The sequence below is a fragment of the Caloenas nicobarica genome, chromosome 5 (genome assembly GCF_036013445.1).
Source record: "Caloenas nicobarica isolate bCalNic1 chromosome 5, bCalNic1.hap1, whole genome shotgun sequence".
Lineage (NCBI taxonomy): Eukaryota > Metazoa > Chordata > Aves > Columbiformes > Columbidae > Caloenas > Caloenas nicobarica.
Window position 1 is genome coordinate 66,047,178 of NC_088249.1, and position 19,620 is coordinate 66,066,797.

The 19,620-nt window shown below is 36.7% G+C and overlaps 1 protein-coding gene across 2 annotated transcripts in view; it reads right to left on the reverse strand.

The window, feature by feature from the left end:
* SHANK2 (SH3 and multiple ankyrin repeat domains 2) overlaps positions 1–19,620 on the reverse strand; it is a 274,462-nt gene that overhangs the window by 171,719 nt on the left and 83,123 nt on the right. For both annotated transcript variants that reach the window (XM_065636008.1, XM_065636009.1), the window contains 2 exons: positions 17,968–18,137; positions 5,317–5,430 (listed from right to left, as the gene is read on the reverse strand). In XM_065636008.1, coding sequence (XP_065492080.1) covers positions 5,317–5,430; positions 17,968–18,137 — 284 coding nt within the window. The remainder of the gene's footprint in view (positions 1–5,316; positions 5,431–17,967; positions 18,138–19,620) is intronic.

Genomic DNA, 19,620 nt, shown 5'->3' on the forward strand with positions numbered 1-19,620 from the left:
ACACTTACCCCTTATGCCAACTTTAATTCTTCCAAACAGCACCCAGATATATTCCAGCAGTCAAAAAAAATGTCGGTGACTTTTCTGAAAGGCAGCATGGAGAGAGCAGCTTGATGTGGCAGACAAGGGGAAGAAAACTTTCAGATCCAATATGTGCCAAGACACTTGTGCACAGAGGACAGAACAGCTACTGGTACAGCTGCAGCTCCTCAGTTCACAGGGAAAGTCTGGGAAAGTGTTGTGCTGATTATAAAAAAGGATGGCGGAAATGAGGAACAAATCTGTTTTTATTGAAAGCACAAAGTGTTAAAAACCAAAAATGCAGAATAAAGAAAATTCTATAGTTAAGAAGTAGCAGTCTGTGTAGCAAAGCATTCATTTTATTAACACAACTTTGACTTGTTTGGTAACTTCCGAAATCCAGAGGGAATGTCGGATAAGGAACGTTGCAATTTCTGTTTATAACGTACGATTACATAGGTAAAAAGAAATGGGAAAGGGAACCATACGAATCTGTCACTACATTTTTCAAGTTGCTGGAAACCCACGAAGAAGCTATACCTAACATTTAAGTACAGATATTTTGGGAGAGAAATCCCAGCTTAGATGCTCAGTAGTGTCTGCTCGGAGCACCAGTGACACTAGAGGTCAGCATGGGCGCATCTCCATTAGCACTTTAGTCAGCAATATTCAGCCAGGAATATGCTTTTCATTAATAAGTGCTGCCTGCTCTGCTGCAGCCCACAGGACTGAGCAGACCCGAGTCTGCAAATTGGACTATTTCATGGAAAAATGAGCTCTTGAACAACTGCCAATGGTCGTTCAAGCCACGTGCCCGGATGAGATCTAGTCTGAAATGAACTGGAACTCAAGAAAAGGCCAAGAGTTGAAAGACAGCAAGAAAGAATGACTAAAAGACATGCTGAGTCTGCCTGCATTTCAGTAGCACTTGTAAAATCTAAGAGGTCTTCAGGCACATCAGTAGGACAATAAACAGTAAAGACAGGATGTAATTAAAGGTAACTTTTGGCTAGAAGAGTAAATGAATACTTTTCACCTCAGATATAAGCAATGAGATAATCTATATCTGTGAATTCTGACAGACATGGAGTATAAAATCACAAGTCTTAATAGAAAGCGTTTTTCTAGTAAATCTCTCAAGTCAGAGTAATAACCTGTGATGGAAGAAAAGCAAATGGAAATATCTAAACTTAAGGAGGAGGAAGAAAACTACATCTTCCCTTGGTGGGACAGCTGATTTTATGGACGGCAGATTCTTCTGTACTTCATTTGGTATCGGAAGGTATTAGGTAGGAATTCTTAGTATTTTAGGAAGGATAGTGAATTTCAAGGGAAGAATAAATTGGTAAAATGAAAAGCCTTGCTTTTTTTATAGATAGAAAAATCAAATAAAGTTTTGTCACATAATATATTCTCAGCGGATGCAAACTACTGCTGCCAGAGATCCGAGACAACCTGTGATTCCCTGCAGCACCAACAGCACTGGGCTAATAAATCCTTTTAAGACGTCTATTAACCCAAGGTAGTGCCTCACATTTGCATAGATTTTAGTTAACTTGGATTTTATATGAATGAAGTTTCTCCTGCACAGAACTTTCTTCAAGCTACCTAGACCATTTTAGGAAAAACAAACAAACAAAACAAAACAAAACGAACCAAACCAAACAAAACTCAAACAAACAACGAAAACCAAAACACAACACAGTATATTTTCACAGATTTAGGAATACAAATAAATTTAAGAATGGAACTGGTTCACTACTGAATAACATAGGAAAAAGAAGAAATATGTACCATTTGTATTCTGTGTTTGTACAGGGAAAAAGCAAGATGTCTCAATCCCATCTGAAAGAATACTCTCAGACTAAGAATAATTCTGGAGAATGTTAAAAACTGGCTAGTAAGGCGATGCTTTTTAAAATGAGACGGTATGAAGGTTTTGTGTCTAAGAATTTTTTAAAGGCAGGCAAAAGAACATAGCAGAGTACTGATAATGATTTTCTTTGTCATTATTCTGTTTTCATTAGATCTCAAAATGTCAAGGAAACTTCTTGAGAGGGAAAGGCAGCAGGTCCTGTGCCAGTGCTATTAAAGGGTAAATGAGACAACCTGGATAATTAAAAGCCTATAAGCCTGGCATCAATCCTAGCAAAATAATGGAGTAATTCCTACAAGGCTCAATTAATGAAGGATTAAAGAAGGGATATAGAATTAATGCCAGTCAACGTGATTCTTTTTTGGAAAACAGAACTTGCCAAGCTAGCATGGTATCTTTGAAGAGATCCAAGGAGCCAGGTGCTGTTCTGGACTGCCCGCTTCCACCCAACAGTCGGGATGGCAATGAAAGTTCCCTGAAAATGGAACGTGTCTTACAAGTGAGATTATACATCAGCATGACACGAAACACCTGCCCGCCAGCTTTACTGGGCACGTCGTGTTTAATTGTGGTTTGGGTTTTTCCAAGAACTATTTCTCTTTCTTTCATTCACGGCACGCAAATGACACGCTGCTATTAAACACAATTATTCAAACTTAATAGCAAAGAGAAGCTGTTTGGAGAAACGTTCCTAAATCTTATTTGTAGGAAAGAACTGTGGTGCTGGTCTGAAAAAGGCTGACTTTGAGATTCATTCCCTACACATTATGATGATCTGCTTTCTAAATCATTATCATAAGAAGTTCTGCTGCTTTGCAAAGTCCATGATGCAAATTCTTGCAACTCGCACAAGTTTGTGATGTTTCCCAGCTGATGTTCTTTCAGCCATCCCTGCAGACCTAATTTAATTTCTAATCATTTCACCATGCTTAACACATTTTTGCATCTGTCCTCAGAGGAAGTACTGGCATATTTTTGCTTATAAAGCTCTCCTCTTTCATTTCCATTGTTTCCCATGCAAAGGGAATGAAGCTAACTGCACGGAGCAACTCCATCATCAGCTGCTTTCAGTCTATACCATATTTCAATAATAATATGGCACATACTCTGGATTTCATGTATTTCATACTCATACCTCCAACATCTATTGTATTACAGAGAGAAGCACTTGTTGTGCGTTCTGGGTGCAGGTCATTTTGCAAGACAGTCCAGTAACAGCATAGAAAATGTGCCCATTTTGTGCTTTTTTAATTAAATTTTCATCTTTTTTGGAGTAGAAGAATGGTATGTTTAAAGTCTTTAGCTATGTTGACATTATTATGCACACTATACTATAAACAAAGAGGAAAACAATCAGACAATAGTACGCAAAAGGTATAAATTAAAGCAAATGCTCTGGTGTTTTGGCAGACACATGGCATAAGTATTCATAATTTCATGTCAGAAACTTGTGTTGATATTCTTTCAACACTTACAGCTTTGGCAATCCTTTTGCTTTTCCAGTGACAATTTTTTTTCTTAATTTTCATTTCCTTTGAACGATCAAAGAAATTTTTTCTCAAAACCAATCTTGTTATATATTAAAGCAATCATGTCATATACTGAATTTACTTTCTACAGTATTTCTTGAAAACGTCTTTAAAGATTTTTGACAAACACGTTTGCTTACCTTCTCTTCATAACCACTTCGTATATCTAAAGAAGTTGCAAAACTCCTTTCACATTTTAGAACTTTCCTTAATGCCCCTACCTGGAATTTTTGTCAGATTTGAAGACAAATTCAATGAAGCTCAAATTTAATGCAGAGTTGCCATGATAGACCCAAGAAAGGTGTCAGTGATGATTTATATAAACGGCGTCTTTCTGAAGTCTTTCAGCCAAGTGACCACGAGGTTTTACTAAAGGATCTTCAGAACAGTTCACATGTGGCTCTTCGCCAGCTTATGTTCCACACCAATGGAATTTATTCACCTTCCATAATGTTGCCAACAAATGAAGTCACACTAGCATTGCAACTTGTTATTCTCTCTTTACATCCAGTATTTGAGAACAGTACTGTTCCTGTATTTGCCAATTCCAACATCAATCTTCCTATTGTTTAATATTCCTCCATCTTCAATTTCTGATTTGTTCTTAAGCCCTTCGAAGAGCTACATAACTACTCTCTCTCTATTCTCGGAGGCTAAATCCATTCCCTCCAAATATTAGATCTGGTTTTGCCTCCTTTTCTCTTTCTCTTTCAAAAGGGAAATAGAAAAGCAAATATATCCTTTTCACACAGTGTTTAGTTATCTAGAGCAGTGTCCCGATGCCTCATACCCTCATTCTTTTAAGGTTTTCATCTGCACTTCTGCTAATTCCTTAAACTCTGTTTCATCTTCCCACAGTTTCCATTATAACTGATGAAATCAAAATTATTATCAAATCTTACAAATATTTCCAAATTCTTACTACTCTGGAACTATTATCTTATCCAGTGCATTCTATTTCATTCTTTCATGTTTATATAGTGGGTATATATAACAAAATAAAACTATACCTGTGCAGCTTATAATGACATACATAAAAGAATAATGTTCGTGAATGAATGATACAATGCAGGAATTTTAGTGTATTGTCTGTGCAATGTCAAAAGTTCTTAAACAATACATCAGAGATCCAAATCACATCAATAGTTAATTTAAAATTGCATACACTCCTGGAGAACATTAATTATGTTCTCAGAGTTCATTTATAATGAGGTTTTAATTAGAGAGGATGTCCTCATATCTTAATCCTTAAAAGCGGTGAAATTATGAGAGGGTAGGTAATTCTTAAAATAACAGGCTTCAAAGTACATTGCTTTTATTATACCAGAACTGCAAAGACTCTTTGCTTATAGTCACTTTTGTTTTACTTACTCATGGCAGCGCAAGTGTATGATAAAGGAGGATTCTATTTCCTTATTATCAGCAAGGATGTAAATGGGACACCCCACTAATGGACACCTCCTCTAAAATTTAGGAAAAGGTCAACAGCGGGATCTTTACTGCTGTGAACAAGAGCTGAATGCATTGTATGACCACCTCAGATCAGGAGATGACTGACCAGTTTTTCTTCATTATTTGGCTAATTAACCATTCTCCATACTGCCCGAAAATAAAACGCAGCATAATGCTTTACAGAACGTCTGCAAACAGTTCTGTGTAAACGATTTTGCAGTACTTTGCAGCACAGTCCCTCATGAGAAAGAGTGTTTGTTTGGAGAGCATCCAGCAAAATCTGATCAATAAACCCAGCTTTATTTTTTATTTTGACAGTTTCTAGTATTGCACAAACGTGCTGCTGTACAACACGTTACCGTCTGGGCTGCCTCTCTGCTTGGACAGATACATCACATTTGTCATTATTAGGATTGAACAGGAACTTGATCCGATTACCTGGTTTGCTTTCATTTGGTTTACACTGAACTTCTTCAACGCATTCTGCAGGAAACCATCCAATATGTCCCCGGGTGCTGCCTTCCCAGAATCCACCTTCACCAATGCTTAAAACTAAATAGAAAAGAGACATAGGAAGCATTAGATTTTTTTCTCTTATGTAAATACCATGAATAGTTACATAACACACTCAGTAATAACGGAATATCACGTTGGTAAAAGCAAATGTTGTACAATAACTTGAAATATTGGTACCTCAAAAATGGGCACAGAGAAAACTTTAAACGTGACCCTCCCTGATAAGTCTTCAGAACCTCTTCCCAAATTTATTTCTGTCACAAGTTTTCTTGGCCCTCACATAATTCTTTCAATTTTCAGTTTTCTCATTGCTGCTTTTATCAAGTATAAACGCATGGTCATACTACAATCAAAGACAATTCATCTTGCCTGTCCAAATTAAGCTGAACCCACTGTAAAATTGAACCCGCACTAAAATTGGGTTTCAATAATACGTATTTTGATATCTCATATGTTTTATACTTCCCAGGGAAACAAGCTATTTTATTTAGAGTGTAGCTCCAGAGATTTGTAATGTAGGTCAAGTAATGTGATTTAACAGTTCGAGTACAGAGCAAATACTTGCGTATCCCACAGGTGTGATACACAATACAGATGTCTTTTGAAACATTTCAATGATTTTTCTCAGTAAGATAGTGGCAATAGGGAGGAGAACGATTTACCAACAGGAGAAAAAGCTTTATCTGTAGTTTTAATTACCTTGATATTAATCATAGAATCATAGAATTATTTCAGTTGGAAGAGACCCTCAGGATCATCAAGTCCAACCATAACCTGATTTTAGGACTCAACAAGGATTGTGACAAACGACCGTAGAACAACAATGCATATTTTTACTAGTAAGCAATTGGAGACTAATTACAATACTGAAAAGACCCTAAATACTTGCCAAGTATTACGTTTAAATTCATTTTATAGAAGTTCCTACAAAACACAGTATGTTTAATATATTTTAAAAGAACACAAACTTACTATTAAAAACATACTGCACATTAATATTGGAACAAAGGTGATTTTATAGAATAACAAAAACACTGCTTGCTCTTCTAAATAAGTTAACTGGGAATGTAGCTCAGTCAGACAACCCCGCTCCTCCGAGTACATCTGTCCAAAACACCATGTTCGGCTGAGAGGTCCCTGAGCTCCCCAAAATAAGCCCGTGGAAGCCGAACAGCCCAGCCCCATCAACCGCATGCTCAGCCAGCCAAGCTAACGGCCCTGCTGACAATCAAGGCTAATTAGCCCAAGCACATCTCTTTGCTAACATATGCATATGGTTTTCGGGACCTGGAATAGTGTCTCTGCAGGGTATTTCAGTATGGAAGGGTTATTAACTTGCTCAGAGCTACTTTGATGATCTCCAACACACACACACTCTTTGCATTGTTAAAATAAAATTTATCGGGATTAAAATGGAAGTCCCTGAGCCTGACTGCAATTGAATTCTGCACGGGCGAAACTGCTGTGACTCACTGGCATTGAATTGGAACTTGACTTGTGCTACTATAGAGTAAGATGAAAATCAAATCAATGATAGGCCAAAAAAATCCAATTAAAAAATCTTGGTAATACTAAAGAGGTAGTAAGAAGCCTGTTTTGACACACCAGGATCTGTTAAATTGCATTTGAAATTAAATGTTTACCCAGTTTCTCATTAATGCAATCCCAAGCTATTTGTGGTATTACTTACAAAGCACAGATATCTATTAAAATAGATATTTGACAGAAAAATGTTTTTAATGTGTCAATTTTAAGTCCTTTAATGTAGGAAATTCAGAGATACAGATTCCATGAGCTGCATATTTACACGTCACTGTCAATAAAAAGAACATATTAAGCCCCAGGAAGTAGATCCATTATTGCAAAATCCTGCACCTCGATGGATCCCAAATGCACAATTTACCAAGCACCTTTCTGACATATATGAAGAAACCTATACCTACCCAGGTAGTTATGGGATAATGACGGACAGCACTGACCTTGGAAGACACAAACTCCACAGCAACACTGAAGCTGAATAGAAAATTTGTAGCTATGCCTTATCTTTTCCTTACCTAACACCTACTGGTATTATTAACATCAGCAGAAAATATTTCATCTCTACATTTAAATGCAAGCAAAAATGAAGAGAGTAGATCTATGCTTTAATTGTATTAATAAAATAAATAATGCAGAAATCAAAATATTAATAAATATAAATTTGGAGCATAATTAATGAAAAACATGTCCACAAATTCCAGTTGTTCTTGAAAATGTTTAAAGCCTGTGCACATTTACACACAAAGTCAATCAGATAATTCGATGTTACATAAAACAGAAGCCTACTCATTCACGCAATATATATTGGGTATTCATCAGCTTCCGATATATTTTTCATGATGTAACCTCTGTTCACATAAGAATAGAGCGCATTTCTTATACATGAGACTTAATGAATAACATATATAGATATTACCATTAGTGTAGGATCCTACTGTACATTGATTTAACTTAAAACCATAAAAGTCAATCTAAGACTCCTGCTGAAGTAAATTTCAAAATGTGAGGCAGGGAACGATTCCTATTGCAAGTAATTAGGGGTTTTTGAGGAGAGTTTTCAGCACTGAATCTCAGTCCTGATTTCACTTCACAAACTGGTAATATCAGGAGAACAAAAACTCCTTAGAGATTGAGAAAGACTTCCCTATTCAGTAGTTTATTAATCTGTCAAATCTGCTATTTTGATGCTCCAAATTACACGGATATTTCCATCTCCAAAAAGCATTTGTGCTGTAAGAAAGAAGTTGGATATTTCACACTCATAGAGTAATTTCATGTGTTTATGGTAGCAGCAGCTGATAAGACATCCAAATCAAGATGGGAAAAGAAATTTGCTTTATAAGTCCATCTGCAAGCACAAGGCGAAAAGTGATTACTACAGAGAAAAAACAGTTGCACTTTAGACCATTATTATATGAATTATTAAATATTAGTGATTACTAATAGCAACAGTAAAGGAAAGATACACATAACTCTGCCTGAAGACATAATGTCTACAAAAAAGAGGTAGAAGGAGAAATGAGGTGTTGCCAGAATGCAGCCAGCCTTCGCAATCCTGGTTCAAGCCTGTCTAGAAATTACAGCTACAAACAAAATGATGGTCCTTTTGGACTTACCGTCAAGGAAAAATACCATTATGGGCACCAAGAAAGGAGCGGAAAGGCTGATGGAACTGCAAGAGGCACAACAATGAGCCAAGAGGTAAACGTGGGGTAGCCAGGGATGTGCAGAGACAAATTGTTGGTGAGATGGAGGAGAAGCACGTATGGCCTAATACTCAAAATGTACGAGTTGAGATCTAGATGGTTCTGCACCACCAAAAAAATTGAAATAATCTTTTTTAATGTATTTCACTTGGTACCACTAATAAGACAATCTGTAGGAGGACCCAAAGATATAATAATCTACATATCCATAAAAACTGGCAACACTTCTGTATTCCAACATGGATAATTGGGAATTGAAAGGACAAATTAAAAAAATACAATTTATCTTTTGTACCCATGAATGCTTGTTTAGAATGAAGCCTTAATTTCTGTCTTTTCCCTCTTAAAGTAGTGCTTAAGATATACGTTATAATAGATAATCTGGTACCAGCAAGAGATTTTCTAATCAACATTTTCCCTTCGGAAGGACATAACAATGGATAACTTTCCCAAAATTAATAATTAAGCTTTATCATTTCAAGTATTTTTTTTTCCTTTTGATTTTAGTAAAAACAAAAGATGTGGTTGCTATGGCAAGATCAGGTCAGAGTCTCTTTACACATAACATGAATTACAAAAAGGATCTGATGTTATAAGACTAAAATTAAGGCTCTAGTAGCATACGAATCCTGATGTGACTCTTCATACCAAAAGTATAATTTAAAACATGAATTATGTCCAATTATGTGAATAAAACTGCAAATCAAAACTGGATAAATACCAAACAATTGAGAAAAAGGAAAGCATGTAAAAGCAAGTGCCTATCCGGATCTTATATTTTAATGTCTTTAAAGAATTATCCTTAATACCAGCCTGATTCTGCTTTGCCAAAGTCCAGAAAAAACAAATTTTATATATATATAGTGCAAATTAAGTGTAGGATGTTTTGGCTCTTGCAGCTTCTAGTTTATTGACGCTGTATATATTGTGACTAAGATTAATATAACACACTCATCTCAAACAGCTTAATTACTCAATATACTATACAAAAAAATTGCCTTAATCAAAACAAAAAAAAAAGCGTTATTCTTCCACGTTACAGCTCTCTTCATTATTCCACAATCAAGAGAGTATATTTTTCCTTCAAATGATGGTGTATCCTATTTCTAAATTCCTTGTGATGTTGAAATTTCAGTAAGGGAGTTCAGGTCATTGTCTTTATAGCTTCTACAGGATGTATCTGAAATGTCTTAGTAATATGCCATTTTCCTAATGAAATACAAAGGGTTTTCATGTGAGTTTTAACTAAGCAAGATTCGGTGCCCATCTGAACTCTGGTTTTGTGTCTTGATGTAACAACCTTCTGGATTTGCTTTTTTAAAATAAAGTAGATTTTTATTTTTCAGTGGGTAGAGACCTAACTACTTTTTCTCAGAAATATTTAAAATTATAATTTAGGCTTTTCTCTCGTAGAAATACCTGTTGTCTGGTGTAAATTTTCAGAACTATTTGCCTTTAGGAAGGAGAGCTTCCAAATGACAGATAATCTATGCAAGAATACCTATTTCAGTGATGAAAACACTTTTGCTTAAAACAGTCCCTAAAGCAATTACAACTTAAAAATATAAGTTCCTAACTTTGAGCTGTAATGGCGACTTATTTCCTAAGTACACATATCAATGTAAGTAAAAATTCAATGTTTGATCTATTTTTGCATACAACCAGGTAAATTGAAAACAAGATTAAGAGACAAGAACTGTGCAGAGTGACAGTTCTCGGTGTCTGAGGTGCAACTTGACTCGGATTTACACACAGCAGAACTGAAGGTCAGCACAAGTTACACCTTCATCTTGCTGTCTCTTAAAGAGATATATTTTTCTTAAAATCTGATTTTAGTTGCAATTTTACTCTATTTCTTTACCTACTCCACCTCGCTCCTGACAGATATCGCTCTGTTCTTGTGATTAACGATGAGCAGATCTATCTGTTCTGCCTTCTGGGCAGCCCGTTTCTGGCTTTTCAAATAATTAATCAAGAGGGACTGACATAACTTGAGATCAGTGCAACATGACTGGGAAGGAAGTCATCGTCTATCGCCCCGATGACAACAAAATTAAGGCCTCCAGCATGCAAACAAGTGACTGTGCTCCAGCTGCCATGTAGAAAATGTCCTTGTGCAGCCCACGTGCTATCTGGAGGGAAAACCTTGTGTATCCGCAGTTAATTATTTCATATAATTGACCTGAGCAGTCAGATTCAACTGCAGCTCCACGGACACTTTAGTGGAGAAACAAATTCCGCAGTTCTTTTCCATCTCGGGCTGTGGGACCTAATTGAGAAATCAAATTAGGGAAATAATAAGGACGGAAAATATTCTTGACTTTTAAAACTTACGTTTAACTTCCAGTTTTGCCTCCAAAACAAGAGTGTGATGCAACTGTGGCTTCAAGCCGTTCACCTTTCTGTAATCTAAGTGGCTCTGCTGGTGTATCTCAAAAGCAACCTTACCTACCTGTAATTTGTTATTTAATTGTCTGACTTCTAATATCCTAAGTGCCATACCCTGCGCCTAGTGCAGAGCTCCTGGTCGTGTCCCACCAGTCTCTGTGTCCACCCACACTGCAAACAGAACGTAAAACTAAGGAACTTTAGGCTCCGGTTTTGGGTGCATGGCCACAATCAGCGTCAGGCTAGATCCTGACTTTAACCATCTTTTCATCTTTTATCACCCCTGCCTTCTCAAGAAAGAAACAGTGCAAACAAGCAATGGTCAGGAAAAGGACCTTGGCATGAGAAGATGATAGTGACCATTAACAAAGCAACCACTCACTACATCAAAATCTACAAATACAATAATCTGCACATAATCCTCTAAGTCTGAGAAAATAGGGCTCAACTGAAACAGAACTGAATGAGCTGTGCTGTTCAAGGTTTGACCCTGTATATTGCTTTTTCTTCATTTTTTAAATCTTTACCAACAACTTTCTATGAAGATCGTCTTTTTCCTGCTACTCGTGTGTCTCTCAAATAGTTTGGAGATAGTGAAGGAGAGAGAAAAGCAACATAACAAACAAATCTTCTGCACTGATTCAAATTTTGGACAGAAATTCAAACCGAGCATCAGAAAAACCCATCTGTTTGTAACATTGACCACCATCTCTGTTGAGAAAGGTGAGGATATAGTCAAGTTTGCTCTTCTTTCCCAAACTCCAGGTCAGGGGGCTGCACAGGAGAGAGCATTAATCTCAGAAGAGGTCTCAAACCAACAGAGATCTGGTGCCTGGACTACTGTGTTGGACGATACACCATTCATAGCTCCTCTCCGTCTCCTGGTACTCTCCATATACTGAATATTTGAGGGCAGTTACTGACTACTCAAGGAAGGTTGGTTTTAAGTAGGCAAGAGCTAAGACCATGGGGATTTGTGGATGGTTTTATGTCCAAATCACTTTCTTGCAGCCTTGACAGCAAGAGTGCTCCTGCTGGTGTGGGAGCAAGGTCTTTGTTACAAAACCTTGACTGTCAGTTAGAAGCACAACTCCAACCTGCTCTTCAGATACAAGCAACTTGAAGAAAATAGTTGTGATATTATCTGTGGTGAGTCATAATTATTTATGTTAGGAATTTAAATCAAACCGATCAAGTCAGGAGACAGTAAGCAAAATAGACCAGTGAAACTGAGTAGGATTAATATTCCATTTCACATTAATTTCATCCTTCATATAAACGAGTAGCAAAACAATACTTATGCAAACCTCTCAGGTTAAATTTTGCTGCCATACTTATTCACACAAGGTACAAAATGCTCTTGAAGAAGCAAAACATCATTTCGGAGGCTCTTCCCTTTCCAGTATTTTATTTACTAATCTAACTAGTGCAAAGGCCCGGGGGACCAACTTTCCTTCTGCCTGCAAGTGCTGTCTGTTGGCAATATCTTCAAGCACAGCAGGGGTTTAATAATCTTTCTTTTTCAAAATGACTTACAAGTAGATTTCACAAGAAATGAAAATGTTAGCGATATATTTGGACTGCCCTGCTGGCTGAGATCACACTGAAATACAAGTAGTACTGCAAGGGTCAGTATTTCTAATGCTGAGAACTACCAACTTTCTGCCTAGAACACAGGCTTGAATCACTACTACTGAATTACTATGGTTTCTGTGACCCCAAAGAATGTAGCTGAGAACAGATCTCGGTTGTGGTAAACTCTTTTCAGACTACGTCAGCACAGGAGGCATCTCAGAAGGTTCACAAAAAAGTCTGTTGGAGCGTATTTGGGATACTGAAATAACTCCCTATTTTTCTAGATGCTAGGCACTAGAAAATTTGTTTAATTATAATTAGAGTTAAAGAAATTGAGCATTCTTCAAAACTAGCCCTGTATTCTGTTTACCTTCTAGGTGAGAGGAGATAGTCATATCAGGGCAGGCAACAAAAATAAGAGAGGAAAGTAAAAATTTACAGTTGGAAGCCACCCATGGACAAGCTATACTACGATCTGGGACCTGAAAATTGGAAGAAGTATCTAGAAATCACATGGCAAAAGGAAATGTTGTTATAAGAACACATAGACAAGAGAAACAAAACTGAGCAGGGTGAGACGTCAAAAGTTCTTGAAGTATTTCGACCGGGAAACCATGTGGTTTTTTCTTTCTTGAGATAATTCCTACGCATTTCAGGTATATTTTAATAAAACACAGATTGTGAAAACAATCCTGATTGTTTTGTTTCTGAGTGACCCGAGATTGTCTGCACCATGTTGACTGGTACCCAGATCTGTCACCTTTCCAACACCATATGCCAGCACAGATGTGATTCCCAGGTAACCTTCGCGAGGACGCACAGATACTTCTGGATTGCTTTATCTTCACGAACCAGAAAACTACCAATTCTTTGCTCACAAAGACCTTTGGAGCATTGCATTCCCTTCCTATATCTGAGATTTGTTATAAAGGAGGCCACTTGATTTCCAGTGTAAAAATTAAACTTAGCAACACAAAAGCTGATTGAAATACATTTTAAAGATACTTTATATATGTGTGTGTGTGTTTGGTTTGTGGCAGGTTTATTGCTGAAGAATTTAGATATAAAATGAAGAAAGAAACAAAATATGTTAAAAGTGTTTCAGTGAGGAATGAAGCTACCTCTTCTTCATTTTCTGTGAAAACATAAGATTAGGGTTGTTCTTGTATAAATAAAGATATCACATTTATTTTTACAACAGCCATGGCCCTTCTTTCATGAGTGGCAGACACACAAATGATGTCAGTATGTATGACTAACAACTAAAAATAAAGCAGATATTTTTGTACAGGCTACATAATATCCTATTAATACAAGGCCATTTTGTTTAGTTTATATTTTCTTTGGACCTTGCCCATTCACAGCTTTCTCTGAGCAGTTTCCTTGTATCATATACTGTGAACTATCGTCACTCATGCACTTCTAGCAGTTTTAGAAAGAAAAACAAATATCTGCCTCATCTTCCTCCTCTGAAAGCACTTTTCATCAAGAGTTTAAGAATTCATCCCTCTCCGTGACCCTTCTAATTCTACAAAGTTGAAAAAGAAAATCCATAAAAACATTTCCCAACTAATCCCTTTCTCTAATATGTTGTTCTGGGGTTTTATCCCTGTAATAAATGCCTTGCTACATCTTTGCTGTGCTTAGTCTCACGGGGCAAACGTGTCATGAGCATCTCCCCAGGGTCAGACCGAACACGGATCAGAATAACAAAACACCTTTGAATCCCCCAAAACCACCCCAGAAACCAGCACTTCAGCATCAGTGTTTTATACAGAACAGCACAGCTGCCAAGTTGGCAGAGGAGAGGGGCTAAGAGAAAGCTTTTTTATTTCTTAAATGTGAGGTTAAGGTGGTTCCAAAGTGAGGAAAAACTGGATTCCATGAGGTTTAACGTTGTTTCATTTCCTCCAATCACTGCACACAGTGAGCTGCTAAACCCTGAACATGTCTGTGTAACCCCAGAAAATCCAAACCTATGGGCTGACTGGATCATGGTCTCACTCAGCAGGTTTTTGAAAGACAAAAAAAAATAGCTGGTACCGAGTGGAATTTCTGGCCAGAAAGAGCAAAAAGCAGGACCTCCTTAGAGCCAGTAGTTTTGGCACTCGCACGTCACGCAAGAAATACTAAGGATTATAAGAACTTGTGCTTTTGGATGATGGAGAGGATGCCTATCAGTCTCACACTGGAGTAATTTTTTTTATTCTCTATAAATAATTGCATTTAGGCTGGAACGGGGACATGAATCCAGATTTAATTGAACCTGGATTTTTGTCACATATGCTAAGTTTGAACGGCTTCCTCAAAACTGTTACACAACTGAGACCTTTTTAAAGCATCATTGTCTTTTTACCTGGACTTTTTGTTCTCTACGTGACCTTGTTGTGTTCACTCTGACATATTTTCTGTGACAACTGAGGAACCATTGACATGGTAACAGGAAATAGGATTTGATCTTGTTCTGGAAGTTTTTCTTTTGATTAGCAATGGGAGTCTGTCATACCATGTTCCAGCCTTGTCATGCAAATAGCCTTAAATTATGCTCCAAAAGATTTCATCCTGAATAGTAACACTGACAAACCCTATGTACACTTTTTCTTTTTCCAAACTTTTTTTAAAAGCAGACCGACATGCATAGAAATCTCACTCGACTTTACTGCATCAAAGTTCTATAGAATGCTCTAAAACAAGTGTGCCTGCAAATGCTAGACCTCTGCCAGATTTTAATTCTATGTGCAAACCATATACTTGAAGATGAAAAAATAATCCCTGAGAGGATGATTTGATGTTGGATGGGCATGTCTCCCTTCTTCTAAGAGTAATAATTAATTTACAGTCAGTTTCAGTAAATAGATGTTTTCCCCATCAATACAGATTCAAAACTCAGACCAGACACAAACTCAATTTCTGTTTCAGCATTTTGGCATTCACTGGTTAGTGTCCCCCACAAAATTCATTGGTCTTAAGTTTAGACCATACTATTGTAAGAAGATTTTTAAAGTGGACTAATTTCTTCTTTCATTGTTTTCTAGTTACTGTCATAATAACTTAGAACCAATGGCTCTTGAACTATATCTTTTTAAAATATTAAACTCTTAATTGAAATTTAAATCTCTTTTTCTTGGGATATTTTTGCACATAATATTCTCAAATTTTCATGTAAACGAACACCCAGATAACGAACGCCTCTACAACACTCAGTATCCCGAGAAACCTGTTGCACTGTTTCCTCTTTTGCCAGGAAACACATTTTCTGCCTTGTCTTTCTCCAGAAAGTCTGGAGTCTCTATTCCAGTGACAAGAATCCATGTTGATGTTACATCCTCTACATAAACAAAAATATCGCTACATCTTTAAATTCATCAAGTCAGTTGAACACAACTGTGTACAATGTCCCCCAAGAAAAGAAGCTGATGACCAATCATACTCATTCTTTATCTGTTGACACCTCCTAGATCTCTGTAAACACACTCAGTGTAGAAAGTTACTTAAGTACCATTTATGACCCCCAAAATTGCATTCTTTTAGGTACCGGCAGTTCTTCCTGGTGGTATTAAATTTTATGAGATTATAAATAAGCAAAGAGTTCTGGGGTGCACTTAAATCTCACTTTTTAATATTTCTTTTTCTCACTATATGCAACATTTTTTTTCATTTTCTTGTAATTAACCAACAAGTATCTTTTTTAACTGAGAAAGTTCCACTGAGAACTCCATACTCCATACAGAAGACCCCAGACCTTCACATTTTAACCTGAGAGCCAGTAATCTGTTGTAAAAGTATGAAAAGATCACATATGCTTTTAATTTGCTTTACATTTTTGCATGACAGCTTTAATTTTCTCTAGATTGTACCTATTATTTGACACCCAAGGGCTTTTATAAAGCGCTATTGTGCACTACTTCACTTGCAGTGATTCTCACAGACTGGATGCTTGCAAAGCTAGTTCCCAAACCATGTAAAACTCTGTCAATTTTATTTGAATTTTGGTTTTATTACTTGAATTTTATTTTATATCTGGCACTCCCAAGTAATTCCTAAGACTTTTGTTTGCCTTCTATTAATTTTACACTAGCTTAGATAACCTCCATTAATTGGGAACTTTTATAATGTTTTCTGAAGAGTTTGTATGGGCTCTTCCAAAAGTTCTTGTGCACTATTTTCTTTAGGTCATAATCATTGCTTCCTACCTGATCAGGGCACAATCTCCCAGAACTGCAAAATTATGTTTTCAGCCCTATGGACATCACCAGCTCTCCTAAGTTTAACCTTCCTCCTTCATCCTTGTATTTAAAATAAATCCTGCATGTGTTTTATTTTTAAGTGCAGCATTCTTCAGATTTCTGTCCTACACCTTCTGAAGGCTTGAGTCAACAAAAATTATTAAACCCACAAATGCTTTAGAATCAGACATATCCAAAAATGAAAACACAAAAATACCTTCTAGTGGCTCCCCATTTTTTTTCCAACTCCTGTTTGCAGGCTCAAGGGAGGAGATACTTGAAGTTTTACTTTGCAAGATAAGTAGTTTCAGTTGCAAGGAAATTTTCAGCTGCTTAACACTTCTATTTAGGACACTGAATTTATTCCCTTTTATTTGATTTCCACAACTGGTATTTGGTTTGTATGGACTGAGCAGAAAGCCTTTTTTTATTCCACGACCAATTTTACCTGGACGTGCAAAACAGCAGCTGAAACAGCATAACAACGCTCCCTTAGGAATGTCAATCCTGTAAAACACATCGCGCACTTTCTCAGCCATACCTGGATGTACCTACATCTTCAAAATAATAACGCGAAGTCCAACTTTGATTTTAACATATTCTTAGTTGGGAAGTGCATCAGTGGACAGAAATTATACGTGCACTGCCACAATTCCTCCCCAAAATATTTACATTAGGTTCTAGCTACCTACTTATCCTCAGTCTCACGAGGGGATTTTTTTTCCACTTAACCAATAAATGGTTCCTTGAGGAAAGGGCTTGGAACAGATTTGACCTTAGCCCTGTTTCCTTCCTGAGCTGCTTAGATAGTTGACACATTTACAACCTTTTAAAGCCCTGGAGTTTTCTTTCTACAATGGCCACAGAAGCAAATTACATGCTTGGTGTGAAAGACAATGCTGCTATTACTGCTCATATTTGTAAATTTTAGCAGCACTTTGAAGTCACAATTAAAACAGTAGCTGAATATGCATTGGTTACAAAATAGAACTAGGAGCAAAATGCCCTGTAAAGAAAAAAAGGCATAAAAGCACTTCTATTGAACAGATGTTTTTTTCCCCTAAAATAGAAGAGAATTTTAAAATAAAATTTCCGTCTAGCAGAGGAAAATGTTTATTCAAAATTAATTACGTACTCACCTTTGACTCTATCTCCTTTGTGCAGATGAATTTCCCCTTCTCCTTGAGGCTGATATGGCTTTACGACAATAAAAAGTCTTCCAGGTACAGCGCTGTAAAGCTTGCGTTTTGGACCCTGAAAATCCAAGGCAGGCAGAGTATCCTTGTTGGCACCAGGAGTGTAAACGGCACTGGAAATTGAAATTAAAAAACATTAACTGGGTATTTTAAATGGGCAAAGTTAATCATTTACCATCACAATAGCAGGATTAAATTAAACAGTGAATAACAATTGTCTCCCAGTAAGATATCTAACTCTGCAGAAAAAATACAGGTTTTTCATCCTAAACACATGTTTTTCGTGGTTGAAATCTTTCAATATGAAACATGATCAATACTCATCTGACCATGATGGCCTAGAAATGAAAACACATAACACTAAAGTTTTTAGTTTTTCTGCAAATAAAACTTGTGCATTCACAGACCCTGGTGAAGTTTAAAATTTATATGCAAATCATACATTATTTGTCAGAAAGACTTTAAAATGTCAGTATTTACAATTATTGTTGGCAATGGATATCTTCATAATATTGTAGTGTTGGCTGAAAAATCAAGACAACTGAATTACTAACTGACTGGATGGAATAAGCAAGTTACTTCATCACTCCAAGGCCTGGAGCTAAACTTGAGATCTGCACAAAGCTTGGCTCTTCTGGCTAACATATTCTCCAAAATATCTTCTTCTTATCGTTGGCAATCAATAGCTCTCCCAATGACTTCAGCATGGTGTGTCCAGATAAGCCATAGGTCGTCAAAGAACACACAATCTACTTATGGTGTTATGAAGAAATTATTGAAAGCCAGAGAACAATGCATATGATGACTAATAAACCCCTGGAAAAATAGCTGAACTGTCAAAAATATAAGGCAAGAAAGAGGCAAATATTAAAAGAAGGTGGGAAACCTACAGGAGATATTGTAACAAACTTGAAATACACTACTATTCAACTTTTTAAAAAATCATAAAAGTTTGAGACTCTACACAGAAAGTCTAGAAACAGAAAGTGTTCATGAGAAAGAAAAACATTCAAAAGCTTTATAAGAAGAGTACCAAAGGAAGAAGAATGCTTTAATGGTTGTCAAGTATTGCAACACTCTGCTTACTTTCTTAGAAGGAGAAAGAAAAGCTCTCAAACTGCTGCAAGCAAAATGAAATATAAGGGCTGGAGTTTATTGTTTCTTAGAACTTTTTGTTTTAACCAATCCCTGACCAAAACAGAAGTCAATAACACTCTCAATATAGGTAAAGAAGAAGTTGTCTGGATAGCAAAACAAACACAGTGTATCTTTCGCATCACAAACACTTCCATTTTCCTGCAGTAACTTCTTTACCATTTGGAATAGTTCTTCTGTTACTATGAAGAGGTGCTAATAAAGATAAGCTGTACTTAAGAGCGAGATCTGGTTGCATGTCTGTCATGGAGTCTGCACCAGAAACCTCAGCCAACTCTCACAGTTGTTGAAAAGAAGACAAGAAAAGATAACATGTGGGTTTCAGTTCTTTTGCTCCATTCCTTTTTCCCTTATAAGTGAAGAAACAGTCATCACCATAAAAAAAATCCAGATCTATAAACTGGATGCTACACATCCCATTTCCACTTGTACCAAGCTGCA